This window comes from Canis lupus, chromosome 4 (genome assembly GCF_048164855.1).
Source record: "Canis lupus baileyi chromosome 4, mCanLup2.hap1, whole genome shotgun sequence".
Classification (NCBI taxonomy): domain Eukaryota; kingdom Metazoa; phylum Chordata; class Mammalia; order Carnivora; family Canidae; genus Canis; species Canis lupus.
Genome location: NC_132841.1, coordinates 32,250,209 through 32,267,428, shown reverse-complemented (window position 1 = coordinate 32,267,428; position 17,220 = coordinate 32,250,209). Strand labels below are relative to the sequence as shown.

Sequence of the window (17,220 nt, the reverse complement as noted above, 5' to 3'; positions counted from 1 at the left end):
CAGAGAACGTTTAATAACGTACGTAGGAAAATCAGAAAATTTGGATGCCAATTCTCCAACATCATTTCTATTATTTCTCATTAGCATGAAATTGGTCATATATTTTGAACAGTGTTCCATAGTAACTTAGAATAATATATGCTTTATATTAGAATAAAAAGACTAATCAGAAAACGATTCCGAGTAAAAAACTAATGAGTGATATTCATTCTTCAGTTAATAACTAATATGCAACTTACTTAATTACAAATCTCCAAATATCTATTCACATAATAAAGACAAGGAAAATGAAGCAAAACCAAAGGCGTCTTATAGAAATAAGCACCTCTCTGTAGGCACACGAGCTTGAAGGACAAAGTACCGATGGTTCCAGGTGTTTGCTATGTTAGATCAACTTGGAAAGTTTTGATGCTATCAGCACTTGTCAGCTGGTGCCCAAAGATGTGCATTTTGAGCTTGGGCCCTTTTCAGAGGAGAGCTTCATATTCCAAGAGGAGACAAATGACCACTGAACTAACCATTAATATCTGTTCTGTATGGAAGATTTTGTCTTATCAATTAGGAAGTAACTATATCTCTCAACTTGACATCAGACTGCCAGTGGATATGCCCAATTCATGCTCTTCAGGATAAACAAGGGTGTTTATAATCACATAATATATGGCTCTACTTTATTTTTAAAAATGGGTGTTGCATCAGGACTCAAGTTTGATTGACGATATTCAATTTTTCAGAGTAAATAATATATTAAAATAACTGCTGCGAGTCACCTAATTATCACCTCCTAATTAGGTGAAATCTGCATGAATCCTTTCGATATGCAACAGGCAACCTTTTGGTGAAAAACCCAAGAAGCAAGGTTGACTTCAAAGGCCTGATGAGGCCTTCCAGTTAATGTCTGGTAACAGTGATAAATTTCAACACGATAACATATCGGATATGCAACTTCTGGGGGTCTTATATCCTTGTCCATGAAGCCCATCTTTCTGAAATATTCCCAAAGATACAATATTTTTAAATGGGAGCCTAGATGGTCTAGAAATAAAAAATTTGTGATAATCTTTTAAGAGTCTAACAACATTACCTCTGTATTCAAAGTAATGCAAGAGTAATAGGACAATTAATGAATACCAAAAACCTTTTGTTAAATATAAAATGCATTTCTACTAAAGTGTTTTCAACATCGGAGACCTTGAAGTGCCACTACACAGTGCGATAAGAACACAATGTTTTCCTCCCCCTGCATGACGTTATGTCTATTGTTAAAGACTGTTCTCGAAAAGCAATTTACAATGTATTTTCAACAGAAACAACTTAGCCTCAAATAAGAATTGTATATATTCAATATTTGATTCAGAAATGGTTACATTCCCTTTCAACGTAATGTGAATCTTCCACAAGGAAATTTTAACCAAAGTCTTCCCGGACTGCAGTAAAAGAAATCTTTTATATACTTTCAAATACTGTGCCTTTTTATTTAAAACAGTGTAAACATAACAACTCAACACCACCAATAATTGGAAAAAGACTGGTTATGTGAACACTAATTTCCTTGAATGCCCCATGAAAATAAGGGTAAATAAAACAGACAAATCTTCAGGAGAAGTTTCAGTTCACCTTAGCAGTGGTAAAAATATTGCTTTATTCCAAATGAACATACAACACAATTTACTGTTCTTTTGGGGGCTTCCTGTGAACTGAAAAGTCTGGGCTTTGTGATTTCAACAATTTATTCTTTCCATTATTAACCACAGAAGCTAATGTCTTGGTCCACAAATAGTAGACTTGCTACAAAATAAATAGTCAAGAGGATGACGAGAAAGCAAAGGGTAATTGTCAATTTGATAACTGGCTTGTGTAAATAACTGAAGTACGCATGATTCAAATTAAACACACATCCTCAACTTGCCTTGTGATACTGATACCATTAATGAGCCAATAGTTGTTCCTCTCAAAAGTATTCACACCAGAAAATTATCTTGACATAGTCAAGAATTTTATAGGACCCCGCCATGCAAGTGACCTTGGTTTAAGAACTGACTAACTGAACTTTATACTTAATGGATAAATTTAAAGTGAACAGATCTGAGAGGGAAATTTTTTTTTCTGAATATTAAATTCCCTGATGTTCCAGAACAAATTTTAGCAAGCTTAATATGCACACACATGCACACACATACACACAATGAACACATGTGCATACAGCATACCTGTGCTCAAGTGAGCAAGCCCATACCGACGCACGTTTGTGCGCGCACGCACACGCACACGCACACACACACACACACACACACAGGCACGCACACATCGAGAAGTGCTCCTTTGGAGCCCCTACACAATCTCAAAGAAAAACACTTCTATTCGCATGATTTTAGTGACACGACATGGTGATTTTTTTTTCTCATCTCTTTTTCTATAATAATTTCTTTTGCACCTCCCTCTGAGATTCTGTGCCTTCAAATTTCAGAGGAAGCTGGCACATAAGAGTAGCTAAGATTGCCCCCAATTACTCCTCCGATCTCCTGTCCTCCCCCTTCCAGAGTCTCTGTGCCATTCTTCAAAAATGAAATAGAAAACACTACATTGGTTGACATGACATAACCTGTGATGAGGCTGTCGAGTGAATAGAAATTTAGGGGTTGGGACCGGCGAGCCCAGTGGCCAAGGGCCACTGGGTCACTGGCACGTCCGCCCTCAGGATACAGCTTATCTCTTGGAAACCGGGTAACCAGTGCTTTTTTATGATGACACTGGTGCGGTGGGGCTGAGGGTCCAAATCACCCACATCTACTAAGGGCCAAAGAGGCCGGTGTTGGGACTAAGTGAAATTGTAATCAGAATTCTACCCAAAAGCTTTAGTTGCAAGCTTTATCCCTCCTGAAACGTTTCTTTCCCTTTAAAAAAATATTTTGTTAAAAAACAGTATGATATGAGGGCGATAGACTATTTGGTTTCTTCTAAGTAGATGCTCTTAAATTAATGCATATAAATAATTTGTATTTAATTTCCCCTCTTTTCCTGTTGAGCAAAGCATAGAATGCACACATTCCTCCATCTCAAGTCACTTGGTCAATGCGGAGTCTCTTTGTATTTCATTTCTTAAGACAAATTGTGCCTCTCGTTCTGATTTGGCCGTGGGACTCAGGGGGAGAAAGGCTGTGTTTTCACTTGCACTGTCCTCGGTTTCTACGCTGGCCAGTTCATAGTCCTCTGACCGCCTGGCATCAGTCAGAATTCGGATCTGCTCCTGGACAGTTTCTAGCAATATTTTCACTTCTTGTTGTTCTGCTATAAGACAATCGCCGACTGGAATACTCACATTGACAATATCAGCAGAGTAGGAGTTTTTGTACCATTTGATGCTTTTGACTTCAGAAATCCCTGGCATTTGCATGCAGGTTTCCTCTAGACCCACCGAAGGGATGATGGGCACGGAACTGGCCCTCGTGGAGGAGTATCCCATCAGGTCTTTTTGATCCAAGCTATTAAAATAGGAACTTGTCTCTCTTGAAGGCAGTTGCATATTTATGGATGCGTTTTGTTGGGTTTTTAAACCACCGGACGAGTACCTGCAAAAGAAACACAGAGTTAACATATTTCTGCTGTGCTTCTTCCGAGCAATAGTCAGTCAACAAAGCACTTCCACATGCACCATCTCACTGAATTCTCACAGCAACCCCATGAGACGGATAATACGCTCCCAGTTAAACAGAGAAGTAAACTGAAGCTCAGAGAGGTGAAGTGACTTGCCCAAGGTCACACAGAAAATAAGTGACAGACTGAGACTCAAACCCAGATCTTCTTACTTGAAGTCCAGGGATCTTTCAACACACCACAGCTGTATAGGCAGGTGGGGTATAGTCTTCCTGACCTCTATCCTAGAATACAAAGTAAATGGGGATTGAGCAGGTAAGTGTGGCCCTTCCGTAGTGACAAACAGGAAACCCATAATGGCATTACTCCATTCCATACATGTGACCACCCTCTCAGCCCGGGGTTTAGTCTGTAGACTCGCGGCCACACTCGTTGGGAAGGAAGCCCGACATGAAGCATCAAGGTGCTATCGTCCCCTGAGTTTTTCTGCTTCCCACTGACTTTGGGGGAACCGAATGCAATTTTCATCGGCTCTCTACTCTGTAGAAACCGTCTCGTTGCCAGGCTGCTGGGCCTACAGATGGGAACGGGGGGGCCTACAAGTCCTCCCCAGGGAGGAACACAAAGTGAGGTCCATTGGGGCTCAACCAAGAGGGCAACTTCCCCAAGTGGTTTCTGGAGCCAAAAAAAAGGCAGTTTGTTGCTGCACAGCCACCATGGTGCCATTCCAAGTCATTGGAACATGCCAAGATCTGGCTAGCCCTCCCACTGCCTGGCCAGTGCTGGTGAATTTCCCAGCATCAGAGGGTGGGACAGGTGTGCTGTGGATTCCTAACATCGTGGTCTGGGGTCTTGAACAGGAGTCTCTATCCTCTCAGTGATCTGTCCTTAATTTGAATGTTTGATTTAAACTATTATAATATAGCACAATCTAAACATATCCACCCTCCATCTAATAGGTTGTCTTCCCCTTGTCTTGCATTAGGATGTAAATAACAATCACGTCCATAAATGGAAAAAAATACTTGCAATGAACCGTCTTGCATACTAAATAGGAGTCTTTATTTCAAGGACACAATCAGAGCAACTCAGGGGTCTGTCTTTCCACCAGACGGAGAGAAAAGATGAGGCTCACATTTAGGTGTCTTTGTAGCTGTGCTTAGTACAGCATCGGCAGTCAATAAATCCCAATCGAGCGGATGCATGACTACACGAACAAATCTTCAAGGTAAGTGCTCCCTTTACATCCCAGTTAATGTCCATTTCAAACATAATAATAACAGCTGACATTTGCAAAATGTTTTTAAAAAGCATGCTTATGTCTAATTGCCTCATTTAATTTTTTAAAAACCTGTGGCTTATTTATTATTATTACCATGCGGTGGATGAATAAACTACATTAAGGGGCACTCAACTGACTTCTCTCAAATTATACCTTTGGTATGCAGCAGAGGAACAAGTTAATCCCGAATTGTCTTATTGTAATTCTTCCTGTCAAAGCCAGAAAAGAGTGGGCATCCCACGGTGCACTAGAACACCTTTTTAGGGCTGTATAATCTTTTTTTCTAATTACAATCTAATTGAATAGCTGTGCACAAGGAAACTCCCTGCGGGATCTTACTCCTTTCACTTAAGTGTGTTCTATGGCTGAAAATCTGACCCTAAAGTTTCTGATCAATGACTTGATTTCAACAAGAAAAAAGGGGGGCAGATATCAAGGCTTTGTGCTCTGTCCTCAGCACCATCCAGTTAGCATCACTAATATGTATGAAGATACAGGGTGTCTGCTTATCGTGTTCCCCAATGGCACAGAGCCAAAAAATATAAATGGGTTAAAATTATATTCCACATGGATCAGTGGAAAGATTCTAACAGGTTGAAATGTGATGGTGACAAGTGCACAGTCTTACACATGCCTCTAAACATTGCTTATGAAACTGTTGGGTAAAGGTGTAAATATCTCAGAGGACTTAATAAATTGTAGCTTTGTGATGACAGTGGATGACCAGGAAGTAATCACAGGCAATTCAAACCAAACCTGGGGCAGTCTTCTGAATTGTGGACTTGAGTGATAAAGAGGAATTTCAATCAACTTATGTGTCACCTTGACAGGTATGGGACACATGGCTGACAGGAACTCAAATCCAGAATGTCACCTGAACATGGAAATGCACCTCAAACAATTATCACTCTCCAAAATGTGATTTTGTTTTATATCAGACATGATTTTTAAGTCTCATTGCCATTACAAGGTCTGGAATCTTAGACAAATGGCAGCCTCACTTAAATGTTTCGTTAATTAAAACAGCCAGGTGGGAATACTGACCTAGGGGGTTTCCTCTGGGGAAGAACTGCAGTAATGCCTCTGTGTGATTCAACCAGAGTCCTCTCTTCCTTCACAGAGTTGCTGTGAGGGTCCCAACCCTGGTATTTAAGTAGAAGCTACTACATCCTATTCTCCAGAAATTTAAGCGAGCGCTAAATTTCTAATGTGGTTCTGGATTCAAAGCCACTTCAGAGTTCTGTGTCCCCTTAAGAGTCACTGACTCACAAGTTTGATCCTCGAACTTGTCATTTGTTGACTATAAAACACCAGTTGAGTGCCCTTCCTCTGATTTCTCACCAAAGAAATCACTGGCACATTTCATTTGAGAACTATGGGAGCCAAAACATCCTTCTCAAGATGAGAAATTCCAACAGTTAAGGCACTTGGTTTGGTGCCCAGTGATTAAGGGGTCAGGCCAAGGAATTTGTCCTGTTTCTGCAGGGGGGACTCCAAGCCTCAGCTCCTGGTGTTGCACAGCATTGGAATCAACTGACTAAACAAGAAATCCATTTTTTCCTGGGAGCCATACCCTTAGTGATTCCATTTACACATCATCATCCACGAATGTGATTTTCCTCACATTTCTTTCCTAGCTTAGTGGTTCCTTATGAAAGGCTAGTATTCAATCTCAGTTCTTTTACTTGGGCTATGCCACCTTGGGTTAGCCACTTCAACTTTGCTATCCTTAGTGTATTCATTTTTAAAATTCCTCAAGGATCCCTTATGTCTAGCTAAGTGAGGTAGGTGTTCAGTACAGTTCGGATCCCCTCTATGTTGAAGGTGGCAGTCTACTTCTGTGATCCTATCTCTTTGTGTCTAGCATATGAATACGTTGGTTTGGTTTGCCTGACAAAACCTAGTTCAGAGCTCCGTAAGCCATTTCTGTGGTTGTCCCAGGCCCATCGATCCGGGATAAGGCTCCTGAAGAATCTCCTCTGCGCCTCATTCTTTCATCAGACCACTCTACGATACGTGCTGGGTTCAAGCCGGGCTGAAGTAAGTGCTAAGGAGGGAAGTCATATACACCAGGAGCCTAACTAGCAGACAGCGCCCACACGCTTGATAAACAAGCAGCAGATGGCTGATAGCTCTGGTAAATTCATTCACTCCCCCTCCGGGCTAGGACCAGATTTGAAGAGGGCCTTTAGCTGCGAAATTCTATTACCAATCCCATTTCTAGTCCAGAGAGACGGTCAGTCCCCCAGGAGTGGAAAATAGCTGTTTTCAAGAACTGAGAATGAGATTGCTCCCCGAGATTCATTGGGCTGAGCACACAGTGACTTAGAGTCACCATTTATCAACATCGGATGCATATCACACACAGGAAAATACACGTGGCCGGCCAGCTGGAGAGAATATTCCAAACTCGATGATGATTGAACCAAAACAAAACCACTATGCAGACAGTAAGTGTAAGTCTCCCAGGAGGTAAAAGACAGAGCAGTGCCTGAACATGCATGGAAATCTCTGAGCCTCTGAAGATCCATGTACGTGTGGTTCAAGCCTATGCCGGGCATGCGCTCAGAGCAACCCTCTACCTGGGACATTGGGGATGAGCTCCATAATGGTGACCAATGAAAAGAGAGCATGGGCTGGGTTCTCTCCCCACTCACAGAATCTCTGAACTTGATTTCTCCTCACTCATTCTCACCCATATATATATTCCTAAGTAACAGACATTATTAGTGATTTAAGAATCACGGTCAGTGCTTAGTGTTTTAAGAGGAAAGTCATTATGAAACGTGATTAATTATAATCTGGGGCTAAATGCAAGCCCCTTTTCTAGATATAATGCAAAGAGAAGTGCAAACTGCTTCTTGATTTGCATTATGCGTTTTGGAGAACTTGGCTGTTATGTTGAATTTGCAAACTGTCACCCCAGGTCTGTACCAAAGGTATTTTACACTCCTTTTGGAATTGCTTCAAAATTACAAATGTCTTTCTAACAAAATCTACTGCTGAGTTTTGTCAGAGGAGGAGGCACTGCTGTATATGTATCTTGCCAAGAAGAAACGGAAAAGGTAAGGCTCTGAGATAGATGTCTCCTATCTGCTTTGGCCCTTAGTTTGGTACAGTCTGGAAGGATCATCCAGGCCAAAGCAGCATAGGAACTGGGCCTGCCTTATCCAGAGTGATAAAAAAGCAGATGCAACAAGAACCTGGCTTGGATGAAGGAACTGATTTTGGAAATTTCTGGAGTAAACCTTGACTGCATTGCTCTTGAAATTAATAGTTCTCTGACAGTTCCTGTGACAATAGTTCCTGGGACAGTAAACAGTTCCTCCAGACTACTTCTCTGCTTACTACGTGTCAGGTACAAGCCTGTATAAATACAATTTATTTTATAATTTTTAAAAATCTGCCCAACGACCCTTAGGAAGGTGGTATTATTTTGCCTAATTTATACATGAGAAAATTTAAGTTCAGAAGATAAAATTTTTTCAAAGATGAGATTTAAAATCCAGTCCACTGAAGTAAGGGCTACCATGTTTTACTGGGCAATTTATGCCAATTAGGTGAATGGGGGCTAAAATTCATCTTACTCCACTCACTATGCCATGGGGCCCAGGAGGGTCTGTGTCTGGTGGGAGGAAAGGGCACCTTTTGTCCTGCAAGAATGAACGGCAGCCCTGGTGTCCAAAGCCCATCTTTCCACCCCTACACCATAAATGAACCTGAAGATCTGTCAGCAAGTTGTACTTTGACAATATGCTGTCAACATTGACTAGACACATTCAAGAACACCCAGGACAGAAGCAGATACTATATATAAATACATTACAGGTTACTGTGGAGGGTATTGCCCACAATGTTGATTAGAAAATTGAGTAATTTTCTTTTCAAACCCAAGAATGAAGGAATACGTTAGTCCTCTTAAGAAATTAAAAAAAAAAAAAGACAAATTCCCAGTAGCTTTAACAACCATATAACATACTGCCTAGATAAATGTACACACTTACTTACTCTCTAGTGTTATTTTTCTAACATTTCCATAATGCCTATTTTCATTATCTCCATTCTTTTAAGTTAGTCTACCTTTTGTGGAACAGAGATGGAAGTAAGCATAAACAGACTATTAATGGCAAAAATCAATGAACCAAACCCCCAGGAACATTACATCTCAATTTAAACTTGGAGCATTAATGACACCCTCCCTAAATTCCATCGCTTTTAAGACCTACCCTTGACAAGGTATCGTATCCTGGTCTGGGATCCTGGATTCCTCAAGTTGCTGATACGCTGGTCCCACGATGCCACCCAGCCTACTTCGGGGCGAGGGGGGTGTTCTCCTGAAGGTATTCCTATGGAGCATACCACTCCTTTGCCCTGGGCTGCAGCAAGAGGAGAGACTCCTGCTGGGATGAAAGAAAACCAACAGATTGATCCTAGCAAGAACCTTATATGTGGCTGCTTACACTTCAAACACTGCCTTTTCACTTCAGGTACTGAACGTTCTAGGTTGGGCCCTCCATCCCTAACCGTAGAATAGCTGCTCGGAGGAGACCAGAAGTTGTCGAATCCATTCACCTTTGCAGGCAGGTACTGAGACCGAGAAGTTGCCATGTTTCTGGCTCTCTCTCTAGTTTGGAGCACAATGGACTGAAACCATCGCAGCTTCCCAGCCAAAGATAAGAAGTGGGCTTAAGGATTCCCAAGCTCCTGATTCTCCATGACCCTTATCTTCCAGGATAGAGGAGTTATCTCTCTAATAAAAATTTTAAAAATAGCTTTGTTATTAGACACTGATAAAAACTAAAACAGAAACTCTGAAGAGATTCGTGGCGGAAGAGTTCACGTATGTTAGCGTAGAATAAATAAACCTCATTTGAGTTGGCATTCTCTCCTTAACACAGGTGCTAAATTCTCAGTTCACTATCTCAAACTTTCATCAGTTTTGAGAAACTACATAGGTTTCCATTTGAATTTGCTTTTCATAAACATCTGATTGCATATTTTATTTGACTCAAACATCCAAATACCCAAATAACCATATTTTTCAGATGCCATCAGAGGGCAAAAGGCATAAATGGGATATATCTGAGGTGAGATTGGGATTCCTACATAGAATATGCTAAGCCAAAGGACTAGACGATAATAATCAGTTGCTAATTTGACCTGTTAACTATTCCATACCCATTTCCATCTCCACCCCACTGAATGTACCCTACAGCCATGGGGACCAGTAAGGAGAACTCTGTTCTTACATAGACCTTCCATGGGATGCAGGTTTAAGTGACCAAACTTGCCCTGCAGTGTTCAGATAACAGGTGAAGTTAGAATCTTTTGCTGTGTTCTCACTTAACTCTAAAAATACCAATGAAGCCATACAGAGAAAGAGGAAAAACATTTCCAGAATTTCAGCAGACCTACCAAGTTCTAAAGGGACCAGTCTCCCAAAGTAATTGTACCCACATCACTACATTATTTGGAGTTCAGTAACTTTCTCCCTGGCAACATTACTGTTATTTCTGCTTAGTAGATATAAAACAAAACATCTCAAATATTATTTAAGATCAGAGTTTGAGAACCTGACATTTGCGTGTCAGTAGACACGTTCCTGGTTTGGGCAAAGTGAACGATCACATTTTACCTTCTTCGAGCCAACATTAACTTCCTGAGTTTGTGCAAACACGAGGTCATATGCTGCAATATTATACCTTTTTCTTTATCATAATGTTTCCCGTATGTTGACAACATGCGACCTCTAGTTAGGTCACCAAGGCAACAAGTTTAAAGAGTTCTAATAGCTATTCCCTCCCCCCTCCCTTCTAGCTTCTATCTGTATTATTTAGGAGCTATTATGGAGTCTGTGGGGGGTACTCAGGCTTAGAATTAGCTGCATGTGGGGGTGCATCTCAGGCCTGTACATTACTAACAGCATGACACTGAGGGAAGTATTTCTATCAGTCAGAGTCCTGAAGGGAAAGAGATGGTATTCTAATTTAGGTCACTGGGAAGATTTTACTATTTACAAAGGTGTCTTCAGTGTTTGAGGGGAAAAAAAAAGTCAGCATGGGGCACTACTGTATGTCAGGGTAAGTAACAATAGGGAGCTGTTTCTGTCCCTGTATCTGAAGGGACAAGGGGTGGGGGGAAGCTACTAGAATGGAGAGAGAAGGGGAGTTGTAAGGAAAGGACCACTGTCAGGCACTGTGGTCCCAGGAAGAAGGACAAGGGACACAGCTGAGGCAAGCAGGGAGGGAGGGGGCAGACAGGCCAGGGCTTCAGTCTCCTCCCAGCCTTCCATCTCCTGCCCGTGCCTTGTACTGACAGCAGACAAGAGAGAGCCTTCTTCTCTTTCAGTGCACAGGGCAAGGCAGAAAAAAGGTAAAGACTAAATATGAGTAGGAGAGGTGCCAAAGAAAGGTCTTGGCATCATGGTTAAGTATTTTCATAGGACGGCTATGGGGCTAAAAGAGAGAAATTATGCATGGAGCTTGGCACGTAGTAGGGTTGCCCTGGTTCCTCCGCTACACCTGACAACTCAAAGGCTCCAGGTAATCACTGACAACCCTGGTCTTATTTCACTCTAAAAACCCCACATATATGCTGTCTGTAGGAGAGTTATGTTGCTAAAATGTAATGTAATAAGTGTGACGTAGTAGATTTTTCTTTAAAAAGAAAGAGGATTTTTTCCCCCTTTGAACTACACATGAGAAATAATGGCTTTGAATTCATAGCTTTGTTATAATGAGTTATCCAAATAAGTCATGTTTGCAGTGCACAAAGAGAAATTAATTATTCATAGCTGGCCAAACTGTCACAACCACAAAAGCTTCCACGATGAACTAGTGACCTATCTTAAAAAACAAAACAAAACAGTTCTGTGCCTATTGATCAATCAACTATTCAAGCCTTCTAACCCAGTGGCATTCGGGAAGTTATGGAGCAGTTTGCAGGATATATAAATCAGTGACCAGGTTATCAATCATGAAAACATTTAAGTCTACTGCATGTTTTACAAAACAAAAGCTATGATATATTGAACTATAATTTACAAAGTTCTAAAAGTGCTTTGTAAATCAACCCTTGCCTATCTATCGGGACACAATGTATGCCAACTAATACTGTATTGTCATTGAACCAAACAGAAAGGCAGATCTCTTAAAGACGCCCTTATTTAATTTGTGAGTGGTTCCTGGAAACCCAGTTGAAGCCAAGATTAAGACAGGGGTAAGTCAACCAACTAGGAGTAGTAGGGTATTTGCAGCTTAAATACATTAGAAACTGCAATTCTTTTTTTATTTACAACTTTAAGATATTGATGGCATAATATAGTCCTAGGGTAACATTATACAGAATTATTTTACCTGACTGGATGGGACACCACCTCAACATGTGTTATAATCAGCAGGAGAAAATGTGGTTTTGGAGAAAATATCCGTCTTATAAAAGGCTAGTAATCTTAGACGTATTTTCCTAATTAAATAACTTCCATTAGATCCAGGAACTAAAATGCTTTCTTAACAGGGAAATATCTGTAAATGCCTCAATTGATATAAACCAAAGCTTATAGTTCATAACTAAAGCAAGAATCCAATAGGCAAACATATTTCAATTCCAAGTTGGAAATATTTAAACCTATTTAAAAAAACTTAACAAATTTTTGGTATCTCAGTCTCTACTCACGTAGAATGTGAAAAAAAAATCATCCAATAATGAGGTTTAGTATTGAGACAGACTGAAAAGCTCCCAGTAAATGTGGCCAGCATCAAGGAAATCCTTTTTTTAGGGATTTAGAGTAGAGGAAGAAGGTAGTTTCCTTGTATAATGCATGTTTCTGTCATGGACGTTTTCAAAACATTGCCTAGATATGTGAAAACCAAGGGTCAGCAATATTTATCTGTCACTGTTGGGAACAACTGGGTTGTTTTTTTTTTTTTTTTAAAGTATAGCTAATCTGCAATGTTATGTTAGTTTCAAGGATACAACATAAAGATTCTATGATTCTATACATTACTCAATGCTCACCACAATAAGTGACAACTACTATTTTGTACCTTATCCTTTTCTTTGAATTTTGATCTTTTTATATATATAAATATATATATATTTATAAAATTTAGAAATACTGTACTTCTCCCTAAGAAAAGGATGCTTAAATCACTGCACCACTTCCACAAAGATTGAGAGTATTACATTCAGATGCGCATAGACATAGCATCAGTCCCAAATTTTGGCACTTGGTTTAGAACAAAGAGTGCATTTTTGGAGTTTCCGATTCCTGTATAAGAAATGTAGCATGCGACTTGATGATACTGAAGACCTTGCTTGGCTTCAGAATGTTAGGACATTTGGAAGATAACCTTATTTTTTTGGCTTTCTCCCCCAGAGAGCCAATTCATATGGTCAGCCTGCAAAAGAGTGCCACCCCAGATGACAGATCCTATAAACCCAAGAAGACCTGCCGAGCTTCCTCCCTCTGAAAAGTTTTTTTTTGTGTGTGTAAGAACCATGTTGGAAGACCTGGAGCATGTCACATCAACTGCCTAGGGAAGAATTAGTCATTAAATTTGCAGACGGTGATAAGGCAGGCTAGGAAAAATCATATTTTTAATAGCTTTTCAGAATGCAATTGTTTCCTTCACTGGTCTGTGTCTGAAGCTTTGATGGGTGTTGTTAGTTCCTTCAGGCTTCCTACAGGGGCATTGCTGCCTGCTGTTATCTTTGGTTGACTTGCTGTGAGCTGCTTGAGTGTCCACTCCATGGAGAACTATAGGGGGAGCAAGAACAATCATCTCTCCCGAACCAGGTTGCCATCCGTTGGCACGTGTTGCCCAGCCTTATACACAGTGTGAACGTGCCCATGCCCACCATGAGCAGCTACCTGTACCTGTGGTGTTTGACAGACTGGTTTCCTCTGTCAGGAGAAGGGACCTCTGGGAATGACTGGGGGCCGGCAAAACTTGACTCCATCATTTTCTCCAATGCAGTCACAGGATGCCTTTCCGCCTTTGAGTACTGTGGGAAACCACATGCACAGAGTTGAGCTGGAGGACGTTATGAGAGGACGGCCTGTAACACTATAGCTAGATATTGAAAGGTTACTGAACACTTGCCAGTAATTTGTCCACCGGATCAGCAGAACAATAGAGACATCATTTGTAACCCATTTCCCACACACCAATGGTCTCCAACCTCCCCCCAAACTCTCTCTGCTTAGATAAGATCCATCTAGGACGGTTCTTCACTTTAGAATTTTAAGTATATCTTCTTGTTTCAATATATATCCATGGCACACTGTGCCTGACAGGCAAAAACACAAATGTTTTTTTTTATTCAATAGACATTTTATGCACACAAGAAATTAATCAGTAGCCGAACTACAAATAGTAGGGATTCAATAAAGAATGATTGGATGAACCTCAGAACATTCTCAGAATTACAAGGATATTGATTCAGAGTACCTGCCCTTGGCTCTCCACCATTCCTTCAGCCTTTGCCAAGTAATTACTGGGTTTAACAAGAGAAATTTATGAGCATTTCACTCTTTATAGTTAGTAAGCTTTGGTCTCACCTTTGACTATGATATCTTATGAAGTTCAGGAGCCTTTGGGAAAATCTATAGAGATGACCCCTTAAGAAAACCTTTGCCCCAAGGGAAATATCACAGGGCATCTCAACCAGGCAGCAAGTTGTCAACTTTAATATTCCCTGGACACACAGCTCTTGAAGAGGCAGCAAGGGCTAGCAGGTTCCTCTTCCAGAAATTCCAGATAAAAAATACCCTCAGAAATGACATTTTTAGGGGCTAGGTGGCTCAGTTGGTTAAGTTCTGACTTTGGCTCACGTCCTGATCCCAGGGTTCTAGAATCGAGTCCCGCACTGGGATCCCTGCTCAGCAGGGAACCTTGCTTTTCCCTCTCCCTCTCCCCCAGCTTGTGCTTTTGTTCTCTCTCTTATGCTTCAATCAATCAATCAATCAATCAATCAATCTTTTTTAAAAAAACCTTTCTTCTTAAAAGGAAAAAAAAATAAGATGACATTTTTAGAATGCTAACCAATCCAGAGAAAAGTTTGAAATTTGGACATTCATATCTAACGTATGAAAAAGAATTTCACAGAACAATGAAGACAGAGATGTAATATACATATGAAAAGCTGTACATCTGCACTCCTTGTAAAATGATAAAAATCATAATAGAGAAAAGTAAATTTTAAGGTCTGGTAAAGGTACAGATTCAAGAAAAGTAGAACTGCTGCTAATATGTTGGGGTATGAATTGCTAATATGTTCCAAATGTTAAATATACACACTCCTCAATACAGAATGTTACTTCTAGGACTTTCCTTCATTAATATGATTGTAAAAATTCAGAATATCATCATGAGAGTATGCCAGTGGTACAATTTTTAAGAACAAAACAAAAAAACAAAAACAACTGGACACAATAAATATCCACAAAGAAAACCCATGCAACCACTGAAAAAAAAAATAAAATCAAGGTACAAAAAGTCTTCATAATATGAATCAATTTCATAAATAAGGAAAATGCAGTACATATACATGTATTGTGTGTCTATGTGTATATACATATATTTAGCTTTATGTATACATATACACACATATAGATTTTGTATGTACGCATACATATATATTTCTGTGTGTGTGTTTGTGTGTCTGTATGTTTCCCATGCAACCACACAGGATGTAGATTAGAAAAAAGAAAGAAAGAAAATAAACTATTAACTGGATATTATCCTTGAAGAAGAGTATATCAGTGGCTATGGGTTATTAAGCCTAGGCAAAATGTCAAGGTTATGTAACTGACCTTAAGATAGCAATCTCTAATGTTTTCTTCTTAAGTACTTCCAAAATAAACCACAGAGTGGCAGTAATAACCTTGTCTTGAATTATAATCTCAATTCTACAAAATGGACTCAGTAAAGAGGTCAGACATTTTGCAAAATGGAGTAAATTGACACAGAACAAAAAAGAAGATATGGAGATAATTTGGAAAAGGTGGCTATTTTCAATAATCCAAAACTACAAAGATCCAAAATATGATGTAAATATCTTCATGTGTACTGTTTTATTGACTAATTAATTACTACTACAAACCATCCATGGGAAAAGTGCATTGAATGGATTTGTGACGAATATAATATTCTGACTTTCTATCTGAACTTCAGATTCTATAAAAGACCAAGTAGGGTTTTTTTTGGTTTGTTTTTTAATCCCAGCTTCTAATAATTGGTTTAGAAGACAAACTTGGATGCCTGAAATGCTCAGCTACAGAAACAAGTGAGATGATCTAGAGACATCTATGGCAAATGGGAGGAGGTAAGTCTCTGTTCTTGCAGAGGTTTATGGGGGCAACATCAGCCAAGTGTTTCTGGAGCATCTAGATTTTCTAAAGAAATTATTGAACCATTAAAAGTCAGCAAGCCATTCATTTTTTTCTAGCAGTGTATGTCAAACAGTGTATGTTCTAGCCTAATTATGTGTTGGGGCCATTAGTTCAGAGTTTCTGCTTTTTTTGGGGGAGGGAAGGAGGTGCCAATCAGTTTTTATTTTTATTTTATCTTAATTCTCGTGTAGTTAGAGTGTTATATTAGTTTCCTGCATACAATTTAGTATCCAACAGTTCCATGCATTATTCAGTGCTCATCAAGATATGTATGCTGTTAATCCCCATCACCTGTTTCACCTACCCCCTTACCCACCTCCTCTTTGGTAACCATCTGTTTTTGTTCTCTATAGTTAAGAGTCTTGTTTTTGGTTTGTCTTTTTTTTTTCCCCTTTGTTCATTTGTTTTGTTTCTTAAATTCCACATATGAGTAAAATTATATGCTATTTGTCTTCCTTTGACTTATTTCACTTAGCATTATACTCTCTAGCTCCATCCATGTTGTTGTAGATGGCAAGATTTCATTCTGTTTTGTGACTGAATGATATTCCAGCGTGTATGTGTGTGTGTATATATACATTTTTGTATGTATAAAGTGTATTTATTGATATATATATATTGTGTGTATATATATATACACATATATATATATATATATATATATATATATATTCTTTCATCTATCAATGGACATGGGCTGCCTCCATAATTTGGTTATTTTAAATACTGCTGAAATAAACATATGAGGTGCATATAGCTTTTGCTTTGAATGAGACTTCATTTTGAAAGCCAAAGGCTTTGTTTAAAATCTTAGATGAAAGTTTCGAATAGAATCAACCTCTTATTTGGTCTACTTATTCATAGTGTCTTTTGTAGATATTGTATTCTAAATCTTTTCTTTCAAATGCTTGTATTGTTGTTATACAGTTGCTTTTAATTGTACTATTTT

The 17,220-nt window shown here is 39.5% G+C and overlaps 1 protein-coding gene and 1 long non-coding RNA gene across 8 annotated transcripts in view; one reads left to right on the top strand and one right to left on the bottom strand.

The window, feature by feature from the left end:
- Nucleotides 1-1,606: 1,606 nt before the first annotated feature.
- The window catches only part of NRG3 (neuregulin 3), a 1,035,395-nt gene continuing 1,019,781 nt past the window's right edge, over nt 1,607-17,220 (bottom strand). For 2 of the 7 annotated variants that reach the window (XM_072823803.1, XM_072823805.1), the window contains exons 7-10: nt 13,755-13,882; nt 9,103-9,276; nt 3,807-3,878; nt 1,607-3,569 (exon numbers count right to left, since the gene is read on the bottom strand). In XM_072823803.1, coding sequence (XP_072679904.1) covers nt 3,062-3,569; nt 3,807-3,878; nt 9,103-9,276; nt 13,755-13,882 — 882 coding nt within the window. In that variant the 3' untranslated portion in view covers nt 1,607-3,061. The remainder of the gene's footprint in view (nt 3,570-3,806; nt 3,879-9,102; nt 9,277-13,754; nt 13,883-17,220) is intronic. The other 5 variants (XM_072823806.1, XM_072823809.1, XM_072823807.1 and 2 more) reach the window with 3 other exon arrangements.
- LOC140632125 (uncharacterized) lies at nt 10,693-15,399 on the top strand. The gene is made up of 3 exons (XR_012029660.1): nt 10,693-10,956; nt 11,319-11,418; nt 13,254-15,399. It is a non-coding gene; the product is annotated as an uncharacterized lncRNA (long non-coding RNA).